A 22,675-nucleotide genomic window follows, 5' to 3' on the forward strand; every position below is an offset into this window, starting at 1 on the left:
CGCTCTCTCTATAAATAACGTTATTTCTTAGCCAAATATGCGCCTTACCTGTGTGTGTAAAGAATGAGATATGAGACATAACGAGTAGTCGGTGTGCGTGATGGCTGCCAGTTGAATAGTCAATGAGTTGCTCTTTCTGGAGTCCGTGCCGCACCAGCCATGAACCTCACCGCACATCACTGCATACCTTAACTTCTACATTTACATTGATGTTTTGATAATTTCCTATTTCTGTTACACATACTAAAATTTTCACTTGATGACAAAAATTCAGTGCTTTTGCCTCGTTTTTTTGCTGATGTTAAGGAGGTAAACACCCTTTGGGATTCGGGAGTTCAGATCAGCAGCATTAGTCGAGTCAGATAATCCTCTCACAACCCCAAACCTTTGCTGCGTTTCATTTATCCCAGATGTCGGAGTTGGTATGACTTCACACCTGCGTTGACCACATTCCAGTAAAACATTCGGAAAAGCCTTTGTGGCACTCGCTCTTTCGGAATACAGACGATTTACTGAACACCACATTACGACGTTTACGTCCATAAACCATAGCAACGTGTCCACAGGTGGAAGCTGGACAGCGCCGAGTGTACGAGAGATTTAATGAGACACAAACAGACAGAAGTGCTAGCAAACAATAGCACACTACAGAGCTTTTACTAAAGTTTGTGGTGTACATCACCATTTTGAATCGACATCATTTATTTACCACTTTTTTCCAAAGCGACTTACAACATTTGAGATTCAATTGGTTACATATCCTTTATCCCACTGGAGCACAGGTGGGTCAAGTGACTTGTTGGACAAACTCGGACTTGACTGACCAGCCCTGAGCTTCCGAGTTGGCACCCTGACTTCAAGAGGTGTTCCAGTTAAAAATACCGACTAGAAACTCGGAAATTCCGACTTCAAATGGATCGCAGCACAATGCCAAGTAATGGCAAGCGAGTTAACTCCACCTACTTGGAGCTCCGGGCTGCAGAGATTCCCGACTCGGATTTTTAGCGTTCACTGAGCAGCAAACATTTCCAGGATCCGGCAATCTACTCGGCCAAGCTGATAAACTAAAAAAGCGTTCCGTTTTGCTTTACATGTAACTGTGACACGCGTTCTGTGATCCACCTTTGTATTCCCTTTTAAACTGACACTAAAGACTGCGTGCCGTAGCAGTCGTTTGGTTGAAGTTATTAATTATGAGACGAGTTAGATACCAAAATGACTGCACCACGTGCCCATGCGTTCACATTTCAGTGTAACTGACACGTTGGACTTACTTTCATTTTGGAATGAATGATCTTCCCTGCCGGCCCCACTTTAAATTATTTAACGACAAACTTTCCGGGGGATGTTCGAGTCTGGCTGCGCAGTTCGTCGGTTGCTCGGCAACAGCAGACAAACAAGACGCCCGCTGCGGAGATCCTTCAGTACGAGTGCGATGGCCACGTCTGGGAAGCGCTGGCTGGACAGCAAGGACTTCGCTCAGCCGCAGAGGCCACTCGGGCGACAGCACTTTGAAACGATCCGATGGGCCGCTCGCACAGCCTGGGACGAGGAAGGCGAGCGCGCAGTGACGAGCGCCACCACCTACGGCGGCCACCACGGACTCAAGATCCTGGACGAGGCGAGCAGTCAGCGGATTAGACCTTCATCTCCCACCAGGCTGAACAAGCCGCACCCATCCGAGTGAGTGGGCTACGTAGTAGCGCGGGGACCGGCGTGACGGAGTGCACACAGGAACCGGTGAGGTCTGAGCGGGCAGGCGGGGCGCTCACACACAGACCCTGTTAAGCGTCAGTCCGCAAGACCCGCCGAGCTACAACTTAAAAAATAAAAACTCCACCGCCATTCAAATGACAAACGCCGCGCGTACTGTGGACGCCTTATAAATCCACGGCAGGGATTACAATTCCATCAAAACCCACAGCGGGGCCGCGCGACTCTGCAATCGGAGCCTCCCGTTAAAAACTTAAAACCGTGGGCGTGGCATCGTTAGGGTGACTATATGGGTGGGTTTGGCGGGCAACTCGATCACGCCCCCTGCCCGCCCCTCCACTCCACTCCCCGCCCCCTGGTAAGCTTAGTGATTACGAACGTGTTTCGCGTTAACAGAGTTGAGATAGAGTTGCAGTGGCTAAAGCATTCATTCTATTGAGCGTTCAGCTTTTACTTCGCAATGAGGGCTTTAACTACTTAACTGTACCCAAATCCTTCGGTATTTGTAATCACTCTGTCCAAAAATTACTCTCACCATCCACATCGAAACCACGACGCTGAAGTTGATTCACTTCCAGCCAGTTGCTTATCTTATGGAAAACAGTTACTTACTCAACATTAGTAGAAAGAGAGATGCCCATTTTTTTAATAACAGTTGAGTTTTACCCTGCCCATCGTGGGTACCCGGGTCAAAAGAAGCTGGCACTCTGTCACATGTAATGAATTAGATTTATCCTTACAGTGCTCTTTAAACATCATACACGATCTCATGCATTAGATAGAGTGGGATGCAAAAGTTTGGGCAACCTTGTTAATTGTCATTATTTTCCTGTATAAATCGTTGGTTGTTACGATAAAAAATGTCAGTTAAATATATCATATAGGAGACACACACAGTGATATTTGAGAAGTGAAATGAAGTTTATTGGATTTACAGAAAGTGTGCAATAATTGTTCAAACAAAATCAGGCAGCTGCATACATTTGGGCACCACAAAAAAGAAATGAAATCAATATTTAGTAGATCCGCCTTTTGCAGAAATTCCAGCCTCTAAACGCTTCCTGTAGGTTCCAATGAGAGTCTGGATTGTGGTTGAAGGTATTTTGGACCATTCCTCTTTACAAAACATCTCGAGTTCATTCAGGTTTGATGGCTTCCGAGCATGGACAGCTCTCTTTAACTCACACCACAGATTTTCAATTCTATTCAGGTCTGGGGACTGAGATGGCCATTCCAGAACGTTGTACTTGTTCCTCTGCATGAATGCCTTAGTGGATTTTGAGCAGTGTTTCGGTCGTTGTCTTGTTGAAAGATCCAGCCCCGGCGCAGCTTCAGCTTTGTCACTGATTCCTGGACATTGGTCTCCAGAATCTGCTGATACTGAGTGGAATCCATGCGTCCCTCAACTTTGACAAGATTCCCAGTCCCTGCACTGGCCACACAGCCCCACAGCATGATGGAACCACCACCATATTTGACTGTAGGTAGCAGGTGTTTTTCTTGGAATGCTGTGTTCTTTTTCCTCCATGCATAACGCCCCTTGTTATGCCCAAATAACTCCATTTTAGTTTCATCAGTCCACAGCACCTTATTCCAAAATGAAGCTGGCTTGTCCAAATGTGCTTGAGCAGACCTCAAGCGGCTCTGTTTGTGCTTCCTCTTCATCACTCTCGCATACAGCATCTCCTTGTGTAAAGTGCGCCGAATGGTTGAACGATGTCCAGTGACTCCATCTGCTGCAAGATGATGTTGTAGGTCTTTGGTGCTGCTCTGTGGGTTGACTCTGACTGTGCTCACCATTCGTCGCTTCTGTCTATCCAAATCTTTCTTGGTCTGCCACTTGAGCCTTAACTTGAACTGAGCCTGTGGTCTTCCATTTCCTCAATATGTTCCTAACTGTGGAAACAGACGGCTTCAATCTCTGGGACAGCTTTCTGTATCCTTCCCCTAAACCATGATGGTGAACAGTCTTTGTCTTCAGGTCATTTGAGAGTTGTTTTGTGACCCCCATGTTGCTACTCTTCAGAGAAAATTAAAGGAGGAGGGAAACTTACAATGGACCCCCTTAAATACTCGGATTCACCTGTGTATGTAGGTCAGGGGTCACTGAGCTTACCAAGCCAATTGGAGTTCCAATAATTAGTTCTAAAAGTTTGGGAATCAATAAAATGACAACGGTGCCCAAATTTATGCACCTGCCTGATTTTGTTTGAACAATTATTGCACACTTTCTGTAAATCCAATAAACTTCATTTCACTTCTCAAATATCACTGTGTGTGTCTCCTATATGATATATTTAACTGACATTTTTTATCGTAACAACCAACGATTTATACAGGAAAATAATGACTATTAACAAGGTTGCCCAAACGTTTGCATCCCACTGTAAGTGTGTGTGCCAACTTTGCCAGGCAATTTGTGCCAGTTACCCGCCTTGGGCCGAACTTGACAAAGGTGTCTGCAATCACTGAAAACTGTGAGCTCTGGGGTGACCTGACGGCACTAAGCCTTTTACAGTGCCCCTTAGGGTACCTCTGCACCTCCTGTACCACTCCGAGCTCCTTCCCCACCAGGGTGGTCACATTTCATGTCTCCTGAGTCTGTTTCACCATCTGGGGATCAGGCCACCGGGGCACTTGCCTCCGACTACCACCCAAAGCACAATGCTGCAGACCCTCATGGCTCCTTCTGCAGGTGGTGGGCTCCATGTTCGTCATTTGGGCCACACCTGGCTGGCCCACCATGGGTAAAGGCCTGACCAGCGGGTGCTCGCCAACGGCTGAGGTCACTGGGTCCCTGGTCAAGCTGTTCATTAAGTTTATTGGGCTTCACTTTGTTTGTTTGTTGACCCAATCAGTGCCATCTGGCCCGGACAGCATAACTCCGATTCATGGAGGGGGCTGTCAGAATGCACACACGTGTTTGTCTTTCTACCAACAGCACAAAAGTAAAACACGTGAGGAATAACCAAATGATTGTCGTCACATAACATCATTTTTTTCTCACATTCTTCAAAAACAAACCACCTTCTTTGTGTTGCAGGTTGTTCTTAATGACGCGGCTTCATTACGTCCCCGACTATTTTAGAAAATCTGACGCCTCGACTGATGCCAAAGGTAAGAAACTCAAGCCTGGCGCAGATGAAAGGATTTTTAAATGGTGCTGATGTTGAGCATGTGACGGACCCCCACAGTATGCCTTTAGTTATTGGAGGGCTGTCATCAAATGGAGTCGCCACACAGACAGGTCTCCAAAAAAATGAGCAGAGAAACAGGTCAGGACCTTCACTGACCTGATCAGAAGAGACTGTGGCCTAAACTCGGCCAGGCCACAAAGACCATCTGCTGGCTTTAGTAGAGCAAGAAAATCAGCAGATTTAGACTTGGGGACAGCGACTCGGGCGAGGCTGGTGGCTGCATTTGGATTTCCTCACGCTTTGCTACCAGGCAGCTAAACGTACGAGTTTCATGTTGATTGTTACCACAAACTAAGATGTGCTTCTCTTATGCAGGAGAAAGTCGCAAATCTTCAGGAGCAGGGACAGCTCGTCGGCAGAAAGGCAGCCTGAGGACCAGCAGTGAGGTACGTCCGTCTGCTGCGATAGACTTGAAATGTATGGGGGAATATCTCTGACAAACTGAAGAAATAAAGATTGTGAAATGTGACAATAAATACATAAAAAACACAATGGTATGTGAGTACACATAATTAAATGTTTCATGAAATATGTTTTTTTGTGGCTAATTTCTTTATGCATAGGTGTATTACCGTAATTATCATGCTTTTTGAAATCTAAGTAATCAACATAAACCTCAGCGTTAACATTTGCAGTGCATCATCTATTGGAATGTGTTTTGGAAAGCTCTTAGTACTAAAATGCATTGCATTTGTCATTCCAACAGACGGCGCATCACAAACATTTGTAATGATAAAATGCATAACTGCAAATGTCTGTGATGCGCCGTCTGTTGGAAGGACAAATGCAATTCATATACAGTATTTCTATTAGGCCGTTTTGTATGGGATTCCTAAAAGCAGCAGTTATGTTTGTGATACACCACCTGTTGGAATGACAAATACAGTGCATATATTTCTATTATATGCCATTTTGTATGGGGTTCATAAAAGCAGGATTAATATTTATGCTGCACCATTTGTTAAAATTACAAATGCAGTTCATTTTATTACTACAAGTGCTTGTGATGCGCCATCTGTTGGAATGACAAATACAATTCATTTCTTTACTGCCAATGTTTATGATGCACCATCTGTTGGAATTCCAAATGCAATGCATATATTTCTATCATATACCATTTAGTATGGGATTCATAAAAGCAGTGGTTATGTTTGTGACGCGCCATTTGTTAAAATTACAAATGTAGTGCATTTTATTATTACAAGTGTTTGTGATGCGCCATCTGTTGGAATGACCATTTCTATTACATGCCATTTAGTATGGGATTCATAAAAGCAGTGGTTATGTTTGTGATGTGCCATCTGTTGAAATTGCAAATACAATTCATTTCTTTACTGCCAATGTTTATGCTGCACCAACTGTTGGAATTCCAAATGTAATGCATATATTTCTATCATATACCATTTAGTATGGGATTCATAAAAGCAGTGGTTACAGTATGTTTATGATGCGCCATTTGTTAAAATTACAAATGTAGTGCATTTTATTACTGCAAGTGTTTGTGATGCGCCATCTGTTGGAATGACAAAGACATAACTACTGGATAGATATACAAACACATGTCCTTTTATTAAGGTGTAATTTAACAAGTAAAGACCTACAAAATTGTTTAACAACCTATATGCTAGATATTACTCTTTCTTTTTTTTAACACTCCACCACAGTAATACAAATATTTCCATGCATTGCTGTTTTTTTTTGCTGTGGCATTTGATTTACTATCATACTATACTTCAGTCAAAATATAGTTTTTCGTATTTTCTGAACGGCACAGTTGTGCTTTTTCATGTCCATAAGAGTCTGTGTGATGAACTCATTTTGATTTTGCACCATTACCCACCTCACTAAATCACAAAGTGGTCTAAGTTAGTCCGCCACCTTAGTCCTCAATGCAGGGGCTCACCACTGCAGCAGCAGCAGCACTAGACCCCAAAGTTCAATCCATACAAAGAGCAGACCAGCATGGGATGATCCCATCTGATAGCACACCGCAACTGACCCCCTGAGTTCAAACACTATTAGCCCACCTGAGCAGCACTAAGCCAGCCTGTCACCGTCTGTCTGCCGTCCCAAAATGGTGACTTGAGCTTTCCAGGGCCTCCTTCAGTCAGCGCGTTTGGAAGGAGCCGAGAGAAGTGGCAGGAGCAGCAAATCACTTGATGCCCGTTATGAATGATTGACCCAGTATGTAGATGTGCCAGGCAGGTCTTCTAAGAAGCCATTTTGATGATTTATTTATTCATTTTTTTTATTTTTGGACAGCTCCTTAAACGACTCTTTATCGATGCCCGTTCTGCTCAGGCTGCTGCAGCCTGGATGAAAGTTGCTCCTGAAAACGGTGAGTACTCATTAAGCTACTTGGTATGTGAAATCTCCCTTGGGCCCCCCATCAGTGTGGCGGTGCCAAGACCGTAATGCCACATCACATTTGGTGATGAATCCATTGAGTTGCAGGCAGCTGGCGGGGCGCTCCCATGTGACATACCCAGCGACTCACTCCGGCTACTCCGCGGCTCCCACCGATGAACTCAAACAGGTCTGAGTGGACGAGAGGACAAAGCAGAAAATGCAGCGACGAGGAATAAGAAACGCAGGGGCCTTGGACCTCACAAACAGAAAAGTCGCTCGTCCGTCTTCTGTCTCGTGTTTTATGTATCAGGGAAGGAGAGAAAAAAAGAAGAAATGGCAGGGAATGTGGCCGAACTCGTCGTAGCGTTTAACCCTTTGTTGAGTCCTGTCTCCATCAGGCAGTCTGCTATTGGCTATCATAAAAAAGAGGCGTGTCCAACTGTACTGGAAGGTTGGCACAAAGTCCCTAAATGTGACAAACACCCTGCAATTTTCAGTTGCATATCCCGGTGACAAGATCAGTGAGTGTGACATACCGTACAACTAGAAGTCACGTAATCATCTACAGAGAATGATATCACTTAGGATACGAATATCTTAAATGGACAAAACACATCATACGTGGCTACGGGTTCAGCTAACAAAAACCACGTTGCCTTGCACTTCTGACCGGCATTACATGGAACGGCCATTTTTAATGACACACGCACAGCCGTTTTCATATAAATCACTAATTCTTGCACCTGCTCAGTACTACACCAGTGATGTCACCCGTCCACCCTTCTCTGGCGAATTTATGTGAAAATGGCTGCCATCTTTTCACAGCTTGCCCATGGAAGAGGACATTTTGCTATGAAAACGTCACAGTTCGCCCTCTAAGTGTAACCTGCCATGAGTTATACGCCAGACATCGGGGTGCCATGTGACTTGACGTCAACTTCGTAAATGTGTTTGATCACAGTAACCCACTCTCACATCGGAGTACTGCATCCTCCAACCATCCTTCTGCTGATACCAGCATAGGTGAGACATCCCCACCCACAATTACAGCAGCCCAGGTGAGCAGAGAGCTGAAAAGACTTTGTGCCAGCAAAGCAGCGGGTCCAGATGGAGTATCGCCACGATTGCTGAAGGCCTGTGCGTTGGAACTGGGGAGTCCTCTACAGCGCATCTTCAACCTGAGCCTGGAACAGGGGAGAGTCCCAAGGCTTTGGAAAACATCTTCTATCACCCCAGTCCCAAAGGTATCACGTCCTAGTGAGCTGAATGACTTCCGGCCTGTTGCTCTGACGTCACATCTGATGAAGACCATGGAGCGGCTGCTGCTTCACCACCTGAGGCCACAGGTCCGTCACGTCCTCAACCCTCTGCAGTTCGCATACCAGGACAAGGTGGGAGCGGAGGATGCCATCATCTATATGCTACACCGATCCCTCTCCCACTTGGACAGAGGCAGTGGTGCTGTAAGAATTATGTTTCTTGACTTCTCTAGCACCTTCAACACCATCCAACCTCTGCTCCTTAGGGACAAGCTGACTGAGATGGGAGTAGATTCACACCTGGTGGCATGGATCATGGATTATCTTACAGACAGACCTCAATATGTGCGTCTTGGGAACTGCAGGTCTGACATTGTGGTCAGCAACACAGGGGCGCCGCAGGGGACTGGACTTTCTCCAGTCCTGTTCAATCTATATACATCAGACTTCCAATACGACTCAGAGTCCTGCCACGTGCAAAAGTTCGCTGATGACACTGCTATGGTGGGCTGCATCAGGAGTGGGCAGGAGGAGGAGTACAGAAAGCTAATCAAAGACTTTGTTAAATGGTGCGACTCAAACAACTTACATCTTAACACCAGCAAGACCAAGGAGCTGGTGGTGGATTTTAGGAGGCCCAGGCCCCTCATGGACCCTGTGATCATCAGAGGTGACTGTGCAGAGGGTGCAGACTTTTAAATATCTGGGAGTGCAGCTGGATGACAAATTGGACTGGACTGCCAATACTGATGAACTGTGCAAGAGAAGACAGAGCCGACTATACTTTCTGAGAAGGTTGGCATCCTTCAACATCTGCAGTAAGATGCTGCAGATGTTCTACCAGACGGTTGTGGCGAGTGTCCTCTTCTACGCGGTGTTGTGCTGGGGTGGCAGCATAAAGAAGAAAGACGCCTCACGCCTGGACAAACTTGTTAAGAAGGCAGGCTCTATTGTAGGAGTAAAGTTGGACAGTTTAACATCTGTGGCAGAGCGACGGGCACTAAGCAAACTCCTGTCAATCATGAAGAATCCACTGCATCCACTTAACAGGATCATCTCCAGGCAGAGGAGTAGCTTCAGTGACAGACTTTTGTCACCGTCCTGCTCCACTGACAGACTGAGGAGATCGTTCCTCCCCCACACTATGCGACTCTTCAATTCCACCCGGGGGAGTAAATGCTAACATTAATTTTATTTTAATTTTTTTCATTTTATTACTATTTAATTTAATATTGTTTCTTTGTATCAGTATACTGCTGCTGGATTATGTGAATTTCCCCTTGGGATTAATAAAGTATCTATCTATCTATCTATCTATCTATCTATCTATCTATCTATCTATCTATCTACCTATCTTAAGCAGGGTGTCAAACTCCAGTGCTGGAGAGCCGCAGTGGCTGCAGGTTTTCATTCTAACCATCTTCTTAATTGGTGACCAGTTGTTGCTGCTGGTTACTTCTCTTAATTAACTTGACTCAGGCCCTTTAGTTGTTTCTTTTTCCTTCATTAGCAACCAAATAATAATGAGACACAAAACAAGCCGCCACATCACACAATACCTGAAAATAAAGAAAGGTGAAGGTCTCAGTAAGGTGGCTCTCTCAACTCACCAAAACACTTTGACGATGTTCTTATGACAAACAGAAAATCAACAGTTTTGGAAATGTCTGCTGTGGCAGAACGAGAGCAACAACAAGTCGCGGAATTAAAGAACGAGTTTAATTAACAGCAAGAATTGGCTTCTCATTAAGAAACTGGTTGGAGTTTGAAGCCCCAGTTTAGCCGGTCATCTGATGGCTCGTTTCACGTCTCATTTCTGTTTGGCTGCATTTTAACGAGGAAACAAATCAATTCAGAGGACTGAATCCTTCTACCAGGGCTATTAAAATGTGAATTAGCAGTGAAAATAGGTCACTGATTAGGGAAAGGGTTAGAATGAAAACCTGTAGCCGCTGCGGCCCTCCAGACCAGGGGCCTCATGTATAACGCCGTGCGTAGAACTCGCACTATAACATGGCGTAAGCACAAAAGCCGAAATGTGCTTATGCACAGAAAAATCCAGATGCAGGAATCTGTGCGTACTCCAACTTCCACGTTCTTCCGCTACATAAATCCCGATCAGCGTGAAGACTAACGCTCGTGCACGCGCATTTTGTAACGCCCCAAATCCTTCCAGAATTACACCTCTTTGAATATGCAAATCAATATAAATCGCCCTTAAGCGCAGCCTTCTGTGAAAAGACAATGGGAAAAGCACGGGGGAAATATAAGAATTTCAGCGAATACCAAGTGGAGGCAAAGGAAAAACATACTATTTGTTCAAATAAACCGTGGGATAATCAGAAAAAGGAAGTTGATCGAGTGACATAGCGTGTTGGAGAAATTTGAAAGCTCACATTCACAAAATCGCACAGTGCCGGAAATAAAAAAATTCACATATCAAAGTCGCCGTGAAAAGCCGAGTTGTAGCCCACTGTCTGAGTGTCATATGAAAACTTATTAGGGTACAGAGAAAAAAGGCACACGGTGGGGAAAAAGCACGAAATGTCAACTTCAGTCTCGACATTTCCACTTTAATCACGTAGTTTATTTTGTCATTTAGTAGAATATTATAAACTTCATCTTAAAATCGTTTAATTAACAAGTTTCTCAAATCACATCGTAATCAAAGTAGCACGTTAAATGCTTTGTTTTGTATTTGATCTTCTATGCGCTCTATGTGTGTGAATCACTACTTGCTTCTTAAACCGGCTCTCTTCCTCCAACTGGACACAGAGTCCATGACATTCGTGATATTACAGCTCTCTGAATAAAAATACTGAGATGTATACGTGATGTCATTTTCATGATGATAGGAGCTAAAGCACGTTATTAAACATGTGTTTCATGAGCCTCGTGCTCATGACAAGCATTTATCTTTTGTCAAATTTGTCGCTGCTTTTAGCTGTGTTGTTATTTTCTCTTTCTGTTTTATATTCAATATATATTGGCGTACGGCCCCAAGAGTCCTTGTTTTTCTTTCCCCAAGTAACCGATCGCCACACAATGAGCTCTGTAATAGACGTTAAGCCATCTGTAAGCTTAGCGCCGATTCTTCAAAACGTGAAATATCTTCGTAGTACGTGTTTAATTATTCTATCCTTAACGACACTCCCAGTGAAGAATATAGATTATTTATATGAAGTTAAAGTTTTATCTGTATAATTTAATAAACATATTTTGCTGCATTTCATCTTAAAAATGATATCGTCATCATATGTAAATACGCGCTTTATAAAGTGGCTCAGGTTGTGAGATATTATAACTGTAGTGCAAGTTTACAGTGAGGTGATTGTACTTATAAGTCCTAACAGTTCTACAAGGAGCAATTGATTGAGTGCATTTAAAGTTCTTGGGATGAAACTGTTTGTGAACTGCGAGGTCCGCACAGGAAAGGCTTTAAAACGTTTTGCAGTGGCTGAGACAGCGTGTCCTTGAAGCTGTATACCGATAATTCTCTTTCCGATCAGCTGCTGTTGTGATTCACACTCAGATACAGTGATATAAATACTCCGAGTGGTGCAGTGAGAGGAATATGGAAAAAGATGATCCGCTGTGGCAACTCCTAACGGGAGGAGCTGAAAGAAGAAGAAGAAGAAGAAGAAGAAGAAGAAGTAAGAGTAACAACGCTAAAGCAGTTATGGTATTTGGAATACTATGGCTGTTCCTGGACCATTATATTGTTACGAGTTAATTACAATCAGATGCATTACACTAATAAACAATATGCGGTTAGTTTCTGTGTATTTATAAAGCCGTGTCATGAAAATAAGGAGTAATCACACAGGAACAGTAGCACTGCTTTGACGCTGGGTGCCGCCAGTCTGCAAAACCGAGCAGAGAACTTGCATACGAATAGGTATGAGGTACCGTGGAAAAGTGCGTGGATTTACGCCAAGTGTAGGTTTTATACATCGCGATTTGAACGTGGAAAAGTTCTTACGCAACATTTCTGTGCGTACGCACCGTTTATACATGAGGCCCCTGGAGTTCGACACCCGTGATCTTAAGGACACGCCACCTCAGATGGCGTTTTCAGTCACCTGCTTCATTTGCATAATCTCCGTCACTTCCATCCGCCGTTCATAGTGACCAGTCTGCCCCTTCTGTTTCGTTGTAATGTCAGCCTTCAAATTCCCACTCTGCATTCAAATCTAACATTTCTACTCCGTACATGTAATACTCGAAACTTGAAAGGTGCCCAGATCTGCCCAGGCCTGTTATGCTGTTGACGCCCCTCTGGAATAATTTGTGTGATTCTGCGTTATCCGCCATCCCACCTAGCTGTACAACTTTACAGGCTTTGTTGAGCTGCTGTTGACTAAATAAATAAGAATTGTCACACACGTGCGAGTGGGAGTCAGCCAAAGGGCTTCAATGATGACAATGCCACGTCCGACCAGGGGCCCGCGGGGTGCACTAACTGTCTCTCTCGATCCCTTACAGACCATTCTCAGGAAATCCCACAGGGTTCTGGGGTCGCTGATGACATCACCTGTGGTTGGGTGGGGGAACAGATGATGTTACTTCTGGTCCCGGGCTGGGGGACGGCTCGAATGACGGCACTTCCGGTCTCGGGACCTGGAATGACGTCACTTCTGGTTCGGGTTCAGGATGACATTATTTCCGGTCCAGGGCTGGGGACACCTCGAATGATGTCACTTCCAGTCCTGGGGCCTCAGATGACATCACTTCCGGTCCAGCCTTTTGTAGCTGTCCGGTGGTGCTAAGATTCACACCGTTAATATGATGGTGATTTATTTATTTTTATAGAGGAGTTCCCAGGGATGCTCCCAGCTTTGGCCCGACGCACACACAAAACAAACAGAGACAAAATAATGCACACTGGAGTCAAACAACAATTAAGGAATATAGTGAAATGAAATGAGGGCGGCATGATGGCGCAGTGGGTAGCGCTGCTGCCTTACAGATAGGAGACCCGGGTTCGTTTCTCGGGTCCTCCCTGCGTGGAGTTTGCATGTTCTCCCCGTGTCTGCGTGGGTTTCTTCCCACAGGCCAAGGACATGCAGGTTAGGTGCATTGGTGATCCTAAATTGTCTCTAGTGTGTGCTTGGTGTGTGGACCCCGGACCGTCTCATGGGGACCTTTAACATGAGATTCTTTCAAGTCACGCCCTACTTACAGCCATTTTCAAATGAGATCACAGACATCTAAACCCCCCGAGTTCGCTTCTCGGGTCCTCCCGGAGTGGAGTTTGCATGTTCTCTCCATGTCTGCTGCTGTGTTTCATCCCACAGTCCAAAGACATGCAGGTTAGGTGCATTGGTGATCCTAAATTGGGGTATGTGTGTATGCCCTGCAGTGGGCTGGCGCCCTGCCCGGGGTTTGTTTCCTGCCTTGCGCCCTGTGCTGACTGGGATTGGCTCCAGCAGACCCCCCGTGATAGGATATAGAGGGTTGGACACTGACTGACTGACTGAAATTAAATGAAAACGACAATACCACCCCTGTACCCCTACGGCGACGTTACATTAAACCAGAAACACAAACAACCCCCTACAGCAAAGTCCATGGAAAACCGCACCGGATGTAATGAAACGATGAAGATAGTAAGTCCAGAGATCTGTACGTTGAAAGGAAATGAAAAGACAGGCCTACCGGTATTCCTTGAAATGGTGAAGACGGGTGGACGGTTCACGGGTGCTCCTTTTCTTGCGGGAAGGCCATGAATCCACTATCGGTACTCTGCACACAGGCAGACAGAAGACAATCCAGACCCCAACACCGAAACAGCCCAGGACACAAGGACTAAGTGCGGTCAATCAACAGAAGGCAGCCAGACGGGTACACGGAACAGCCCTTCTTTGGACACCGGCCCTGTTTTTAAGAGCCACTCTGACCACCTTTGGCCCCAAACGCCCCTGCACCCCGACAGAAGACCAATCAGAGCCTCTGCAGGGACTGCTGGGAGATGCAGTTTTAACATATACTTTGATGACGTCACTTCCTACACTGACCTTTAAAGCCGCCATTTTGTCTTTATTTCGTCAGTTCAGTTTTGGACTCTGTCTTGTAAACATCCCTCAAACCTTTTGGCAGGCAGGATACATCACACGGGTGGCTGCCCCAAACCTTTATAATGTCTTTTTGTCGTTCTTGTGACGGAATGTACTAGGAATGTCACTCTGTACACGTGACACCAGTGGCTTGGATAAAAAGAGAGCTGCTGTCGTCTGATAACAGGCTGGTAGGTGGCGGTAAGTAAGCTGTGGTCAGAGCTGCAGGTTTACCTTTAAAGTCCTTAACCTCTGAGCAGAGCAGACCCAGCATGTTGTGCCCTCACTGCGCTTGTAGACGTTTCTTCCTCCCGACGTCCCCCTGGTTGAAGTATTCTGGAGTCAGAATGATTCATTATAGATAGGTAGATACTTTATTAATCCCAAGGTGAAATTCACATACTCCAGCAGCAGCAAACTGATAAAGAACAAATTAAAGAGCGATAACAATGCAGGTATAACAGACAATAACTTTGTATAATGTTAACGTTTACCCCCCGGGTGGAATTGAAGAGCTGCACAGTGTGGGGTCTCCTCAGTCTGTCAGTGGAGCAGGATGGTGACAGCAGTCTGTCTGGAGCTGCTCCTCTGTCTGGAGATGATCCTGTTCAGTGGATTCTCCATGATTGACAGGAGTCTGCTCAGCCCATCGCTCTGCCACAGATGTCAAACTGTCCAGCTCCGTGCCTACAACAGAGCCTGCCTTCCTCACCAGTTTGTCCAGGCGTGAGGCGTCCCTCTTCTTTATGCTGCCTCCCCAGCACACCACCGCGTAAAAGAGGGCGCTCACCACAACCGTCTGGTAGAACATCTGCAGCATCTTATTGCAGATGTTGAAGGACACCAGCCTTCTAATGAAGTATAGTCGGCTCTGTCCTCTCTTACACAGAGCATCAGTATTGGCAGTCCAGTCCAGTTTATCATCCAGCTGCACTCCCAGGTATTTATAGGTCTGTCACCTCTGCACAGTCACCTCTGATGATCACGGGGTCCATGAGGAGCCTGGGCCTCCTAAAATCCACCACCAGCTCCTTGGTTTTGCTGGTGTTCAGTTGTAGGTGGTTTGAGTCGCACCATTTAACAAAGTCCTTGATTAGGTTCCTGTACTCCTCCTCCTGCCCACTCCTGATGCAGCCCACCATAGCAGTGTCATCAGCGAACTTTTGCACATGGCAGGACTCCGAGTCATATTGGAAGTCTGATGTATGTTGGCTGAACAGGACCGGAGAAAGTCCAGTCAACTGCAGTGCTCCTGTGCTGCCGACCACAATGTCAGATCTGCAGTTCCCGAGACGCACATATTGAGGTCTGTCTGTAAGATAGTCCACGATCAATGCCACCAGGTGTGAGTCTACTCCCATCTCAGTCAGCTTGTCCCTAAGGAGCCGAGGTTGGATGGTGTTGAAGTTGCTAGAGAAGTCCAGAAACATACTTCTTACAGCACCACTGCCTCTGTCCAAGTGGGAGAGGGATCGGTGTAGCATGTAGATGATGGCATCCTCCGCTCCCACCTTGTCCTGGTATGCGAACTGCAGAGGGTCGAGGGCATGACGGACCTGTGGCCTCAGGTGGTGAAGCAGCAGCCGCTCCATGGTCTTCATCACATGTGACGTCAGGGTGACAGGCCGGAAGTCATTCAGCTCACTAGGACATGATATCTTTGGGACTGGGGTGATACAAGATGTTTTCCAAAGCCTCGGGACTCTCTCCTGTTCCAGGCTCAGGTTGAAGATGCGCTGTAGAGGACTCCCCAGCTCCAGCGCACACGCCTTCAGGTTATAACATGTGGGGTACAGCCCGGACTCAGACAGGTAGACATGATGTTTTGCACCACCACACGTTTATTTACACTATTTACAAGAATCAAAGTGCACAAACCCAGTGCCGCAGCACCAAACACCCTTCAAATCCTGGCCTCACAATGCCTCGTCTGGTCCGCCTCCACTCCTCTCCTCCGAGCTCTGTCCTCTTTCACCTGACAGCAGCGCTCAATGAAGGGAGGCGGCCCAATTTAAAATTCCCCAGATGGGCTTCCCAGCAATCTTCCACTGCCACGCCCCCGTGTGGCGGAAGTGCCAGCTGTATCCCTGGAAGCACTCCGGGTGTCCCTGCTCCTCTTCCCCCCAGCACTTCCAGGTGTGGCGGAAGTGCTGAGGTCCAGGGCTCCAAAGGCAGCGGGGCGCCCCCTGGTGGTGACCACAGGCCTCTACAGAGTTGAGCTTCAAAGCTCTCTACCCGTGGTCCCCAAAGCAACCAGAGCGATTGCCCCCTCGTGGTCTTGAGGAGGCGCAAGCCCTCCTCCAGTCCTCCTGGGCATCACAGCTGGGTACCACCCCCAGCTGCGTGCCACAAACGCTATTATTAAGCTGTTAGTAAAACAGTGAATTATTCCTGAAGCTGAGTTAACAAACATTAACCAGGATGATAGAACTTACCTCCTTAGTGGGTAACGTGGATGAACTCAGTCAGCATTTTCGTTTTGATATTTAATGTGCTCGCGTTTTTATCATCACTCATTCACATAAATCTCCATCTCCCCCTCCCGCCTTTTCTGCTCCATCAGATGAAACTCATCCTGCATTAAAATGGCAGCCAAAATGAGAAGTTTTAAGTCCGGCCCTCCACACTACCCAGAATGCCCCATCATTCTACGCCAATCGTGGAATTGCAGCCTGTTGGTGACACCTCATCTCCTCGACTAAACTTTTTGCTAATGCGACTTCCTGCCCCGTGTTGCTCCACCTTTCTCTTCATGAGTTGCTCCCATTAATTGACCTGTGAAGTGAAATAAAAAAACGATTTTAATGTGCGTCGTGTCACGATACAGCCAGCATTTTACCTCTGGCTGGGGTTCGAATTCATATTTTCAGTTTGTTTTGTCACTTATTTGTATTTATGTTTGTTTTATTTATTGTGTATGTTTTTCTGTTTGTACGTTGGAAGAGGCGACGGGCCTTAGTTACATATGAAAAAGTTTGGGACCCCCTCTCAGCCTGCATAATAATTGACTCTCCTTTCAACACAAAGATAACAGTGGTATGTCTGTCATTTCCTCATCTGAGTACTGCGGTGTTTTCCAAACAAAGATTTTTAAAGACGCAGTATATACTGTAGTTGTATGAAATTAAATCAAATGTGAACAACTGGCTGTGCACAAATGTGGGTCCCCTTGTCATTGTGCTGAATTGAATGCCTGTCACTGCTCAGTGCTGATTACTTGATGAGCTCGTCAAGCCTTGAACTTCATAGACAGGAGTGTCCAATCACGAGTGGTCAAAGGTATTTAAGGTGGTCAATCACAAGTTGTGCTTCCTTCTCTTTGACTCTCCTCTGAAGAGTGACAGACAGCATGGGATCCTCAAAGCAACTCTCAAAAGATCTGAAAACAAAGATTGTTGAGTCTCCTGGTTTAGGGGAAGGCTACAAAAAGCCATCTCAGAGGTTTAAACTGTCAGTTTCAAGTGTAAGGAATGGAATCAGGAAATGGAAGGCCACAGGCACAGTTGCTGTTAAACCAACAGGTCTGGCAGGCCAAGAAAAATACAGGAGCGGCATATGAGCAGGATTGTGAGAATGGTGACAGACAACCCACAGATCACCTCCAAAGACCTGCAAGAACATCTCGCTGCAGATGGTGTATCTGCACATCGTTCTACAATTCAGCGCAATTTGCACAAAGAACATCTGTATGGCAGGGAGATGAGAAAGAAGCCCTTTCTGCACTCACACCACAAACAGAGTCACTTGTTGTATGCCAACACTCATTTAGACAAGACAGATTAATTTTGGAGCGAAGTGCTTTGGACTGATGAGACACAAATGGAGTTATTTGGTCAGAACAAAAAGAGCTTTGCATGGCGGAAGAAGAACAGCGCATTACAAGAGAAACACCTGCTACCTCCTGTCAGATTTGGTGGAGGTCCCATCATGCTGTGTGGCTGTGTGGCCAGTTCAGGGTCCTTGTTAAAGTTGATGATCAGATGAATTCAACCCAATATCAACAAATTCTTCAGGATAATGTTCAAGCATCAGTCACAAAGGTGAAGTTACGCAGGGGTTGGATATTCCAACAAGACAAGGACCCAAAACACAGTTTGAAATCATGCAGAGGGAGAAGTACAATGTTCTGGAATGGCCGTCACAGCCCCCTGACTTGAATATCATTGACAATCTATGAGATGATTTGAAGCAGGCTGTCCATCAAATTGAACTGAACTGGAGAGATTTGGTATGAAGAATGGTGAGAAATACCAACATCAGAGTCCAGACACTCATCACAGGCTATAGGAGGACAGCATTGAGAGGCTTAAAGGAGCAAAAGGAGGCTCAACTGAGTATTGATGTCATATCTCTGTTGAGGTGCCCACATTTATGCACCTGTCTAATGTTGTTATGACGCATATTTTCTGTTATTTTAATAAACTTAATGTCACTGCTGAAATCCTACTGTTTCCATAAGGCATGTTGTATATTAAAAGGAAGCTGCTACTTTGAAAACTCAGCCAATGAGAAACAAAAATCCAAAGAATTAAGAGGGGTTCCCAAACTTTTTCATATGACTGTATGTCCCTTGGGCTTTGTGGGTGGTCACGCCTGCCCTTCACTGCCAGGAAGTATCAGAGGCCCCCCTTTAAATAGGGCGGAGGGCCGCTCCTGATGGTGACGGGCAGGCAGGACCACCCACAAAGCCCAAGGTGTTTCCACCCTAACAGCTAACCCTCGGCTCTTTGTCTGTCTGTGTCTCTTTGGACAGAACGCAGTGCCCTCCAGGAGATGTTTGAGTCGACATCCTGTGTGATGAAGCAAGAAGGCCCACCAGCAAAGAACTCCTACGTTGGCCAGGTAGGCCTGACGGGTGTGTGTGTGTGTGTGTGTGTGACAGTACCCAAACAGCCCCTCAAAGTGACCCTTGTGCTTCTCTTAAAAGGTCCTCTCTCACTTCATTAAACCCGAGCACATGGCAGCAATACAGATGTGGATTGGCGGAGCAGGAAGACGAGGTACTTATAGACCTGTTATGAAAATCTGCGATCCCGGCTGCAAGTTTATTTCTGTTAACTTTTGTTGTTGTTCACACTGCTGTCTGACACAGCGGGTTCATTTATGGATCTGCATGGCGTGAAGGGTGCCAGCCAGACGAGACGGGCCTTCAGGCTCTTATCATCCTGCATAGTTTAAAATGTCCTGAGCATCGGCTTCTCTTATTATCGCTTTAATTATTACTAGAAATAATGGTGACGTTTCTGTCCCAGGCTTGTTTTTACAGGAGTGCAGCAGCCGTTTTTCTCTCAAACATACAAACATAAGAAGCTCGCTAAACGAGAGGAGACCATTCAGTCCATTTGTCGCACATTTGTTTAGCTGATAGCTCAGCCGTCTCTAATCCTCCTCCAGAGACGACTTCAGGGTGCTCAGGTTTGTGACTCGCTTGTTGCCATCGTTATGACGCAGCGTTGGTTACTACGGCGCACGTCACTCAAATACCATAATTAGCATAATCATCGGAATGACAGAAAAAGAAGAAGAAGCACATTTGACACCGCCTTGTCCGAGTTTACGGATATTCTCAAAAAAAACGATTTTAATGTGCGTCGTCTCACGTTTCAGCCGGCACTTTCCCTCTGGCTGGCGTTCAAATTCATATTTTTTGGTCTGTTTTGTTGAATTTTATGTCACTTATATTTGTATTTATGTTTATTGTATTTATTATGTACGTTTTGCTGTTTGTATGTTGGAAAAGGGGAAGGGCCTTAGTTATGTCTTTTGTGTTTTGTTGGTGGTCCCACAAGGGGCGGGGCCACCTGCCCATCACTGCCTGGAATGGCCCCCCACCGTATTTAAGGGATGGCCCCCCCATAGTTCCTGGCGGTTCACTGAACACACTTGGGAGTGGCGAGTTTTCTGGTGTTTCTGTACTTTTGTGATTTGCGTTGTGATTTTCTGATCCGTTGTTCCGTTTCCAGCATTGGGACTCTTATGGGTGGTTGTTATTTTGTGCGTTTCAGAGCCTTTGAAAACAAACCTTTTATTTTATTACGATTTGTCTCGGCCCTTTGGGTTTCTCTCCCTCACTAGTGGGCAGCTTATGAAGGTATGTTTGGTACCCCAGATCACCACACGTCAGGGTTTATATTGTTGGGGTTTCGATCCACTTGGCGTTGTCCAGTCAGATTCATAATCAGTGATGACAATTGATAACATTTAATTAGCTGGTATTTTTTTACTTTTATAAGACTTTACTTTTTGTTCTTTATTTCACCTTTTACGATTTTCTCGTATTAGGATTTTGTTAGTTTTCGCCTTACCCCTTGGAGTCAGAGCGCAGGGTCAGCCATTGTGCAGCGCCCCTGGAGCCATTGCAGGTTAAGGACCTCACTCAAGGGCCCAGCAGAGTAGGATCTCTCTTTTGGCAGTGATGGGGATTCGAACTGGCAACCTTCGGGATACCAGCGCAGATCCTCCTTAGCCTCAGAGCCACCACTCCACCCAGGGACTTTCGAAACTGGACTTGATAAGTGGACAGGACTGGCGAGCTTTGCTGGGCTGAATGGCCTGTTCTCGTCCAGAGTGCTCTAATGTTCTGATTTGGACAGGGACACAGTTTTCATAAATGGAGCTCTGCACGCCACCACAATGGATTTGAAATCAAACAATCAAGACGAAGTGATTGAAGTGTAGACTTGCAGTTTTAATTCAAAGGGTTTTATGAGCTGTTTAGGAAGGACAGCCATTATTAGGCCTGGCCCCCCTATTTTCAGGGGCTCAAAAGTATTTGGACACACTAACATAATCATAAATATAATAATCATTGTCAATATTTGGTTGAAAGTCCTTTCCAGTCAGTGACTGCCTGAAGTCTGAACCCACGGCCATCTCCGAGTGCTGCGTTGCCAGGCCTTTACTGCCCGCTGTCTTCAGGTGCCGCTTGTTCGTTGGACTTTCAGCCAATAAGTGGACAGGACTGGATGGCCTGTTCTCGTCCAGACTGTTCTGATAAGACATTTAGAACTATTTCTGCTTTTGCTGTAGATTTAAATGTTTAACTCTTTTGTTGATTTCATTATTTTTTTCCCCTTCGTTGTATCTTATTAATGACCATTAACTCTTTGAGGGCTGAATATGTTTTCCAAAAAACAGTTTCTGAAAAGCAATGGTTTCACACAGAAATAAACATAAAACGTCTGTGGCTGCCAGTTTGCCAAGAATGTGCAGCAGGTTTGCTGCCAGGCTGTCTTCACGTGGCCGGGGCAGCAGCAGCAGTGATCACGGTCGCAGTTGCTTTGCAATGTGGTTTCTACCTCTTATCATTGTTAAGTGACAGTTCTACCTGGCGAACATTGTCATTACCACGATTAGCTGGGGACCAATCAGCTGAAGCTGGAACCTCACACTTGTATCAAAATCGGAGTCCGACAAGTCATGGTCCAGTTCAGAGATAATAGGTAAAATGTCGTCTGCGGAGTATTTTGCTTTAACGCATTCGCTTTGATCTCTCACCAGATGTCGGCCCCATTTTTGCCGTTGGTTGTGCCTTGCTACTCACGTGAGCACAAGAAATCTCGTTCAGACCAATGAATCTAACGCTCCTTCGGACAACGAGAGTCCAGCTAAAACATAACAGTTGGTTTTGTCACAGTTTACAGTCGACTACCATCGTCAGCTCCTCCTTTTGACAAAAGTCGACATCAGCACTGAAAGAGTTGAAAAACGAGCAGAGCAGACACGCTGGCAAACGACACAGAATAATCAAAGGCTGCGACTACGTTAGCATCAGACCCACGAATCAGTAAATAAAGGATTAATTAAACAATTAAAACACCTGGAAAAGTAGAATGGAAATCAAGATGAAAATATCTCTCTATTATTATTTTCTCGAAGACACTTCACGTCCCGCGACACGAGACTTTGTGCCAAGACGTTTAACCAGGCCCGGGGCCGGAAATAAACGGGGAAAAAAAGAGTAGAATGTCGTAAAGAATTCAAAAATGTTGACGCGATACACACGCAGACCAGGTTAGAAATAATGAAAGTACTAAAAATGATAGGAACGACGGCATTAGCGCAAACAAATGGAAATCATTACTCTGTGAAATAACGGAAC

At 45.6% G+C, this 22,675-nt stretch overlaps 1 protein-coding gene across 1 annotated transcript in view; it reads left to right on the forward strand.

Moving 5' to 3' along the window:
* The first annotated feature begins 984 nt into the window (after positions 1-984).
* The window catches only part of LOC120527118, a 30,528-nt gene continuing 8,837 nt past the window's right edge, over positions 985-22,675 (forward strand). Inside the window, exons 1-6 of the mRNA XM_039750208.1 lie at positions 985-1,683; positions 4,757-4,830; positions 5,226-5,296; positions 7,173-7,248; positions 19,328-19,416; positions 19,502-19,574. Of these exons, the coding sequence (XP_039606142.1) occupies positions 1,346-1,683; positions 4,757-4,830; positions 5,226-5,296; positions 7,173-7,248; positions 19,328-19,416; positions 19,502-19,574 (721 nt within the window). The 5' untranslated portion in view covers positions 985-1,345. The remainder of the gene's footprint in view (positions 1,684-4,756; positions 4,831-5,225; positions 5,297-7,172; positions 7,249-19,327; positions 19,417-19,501; positions 19,575-22,675) is intronic.

The sequence above is a fragment of the Polypterus senegalus genome, chromosome 4, assembly GCF_016835505.1.
Source record: "Polypterus senegalus isolate Bchr_013 chromosome 4, ASM1683550v1, whole genome shotgun sequence".
Taxonomy (NCBI): domain Eukaryota; kingdom Metazoa; phylum Chordata; class Cladistia; order Polypteriformes; family Polypteridae; genus Polypterus; species Polypterus senegalus.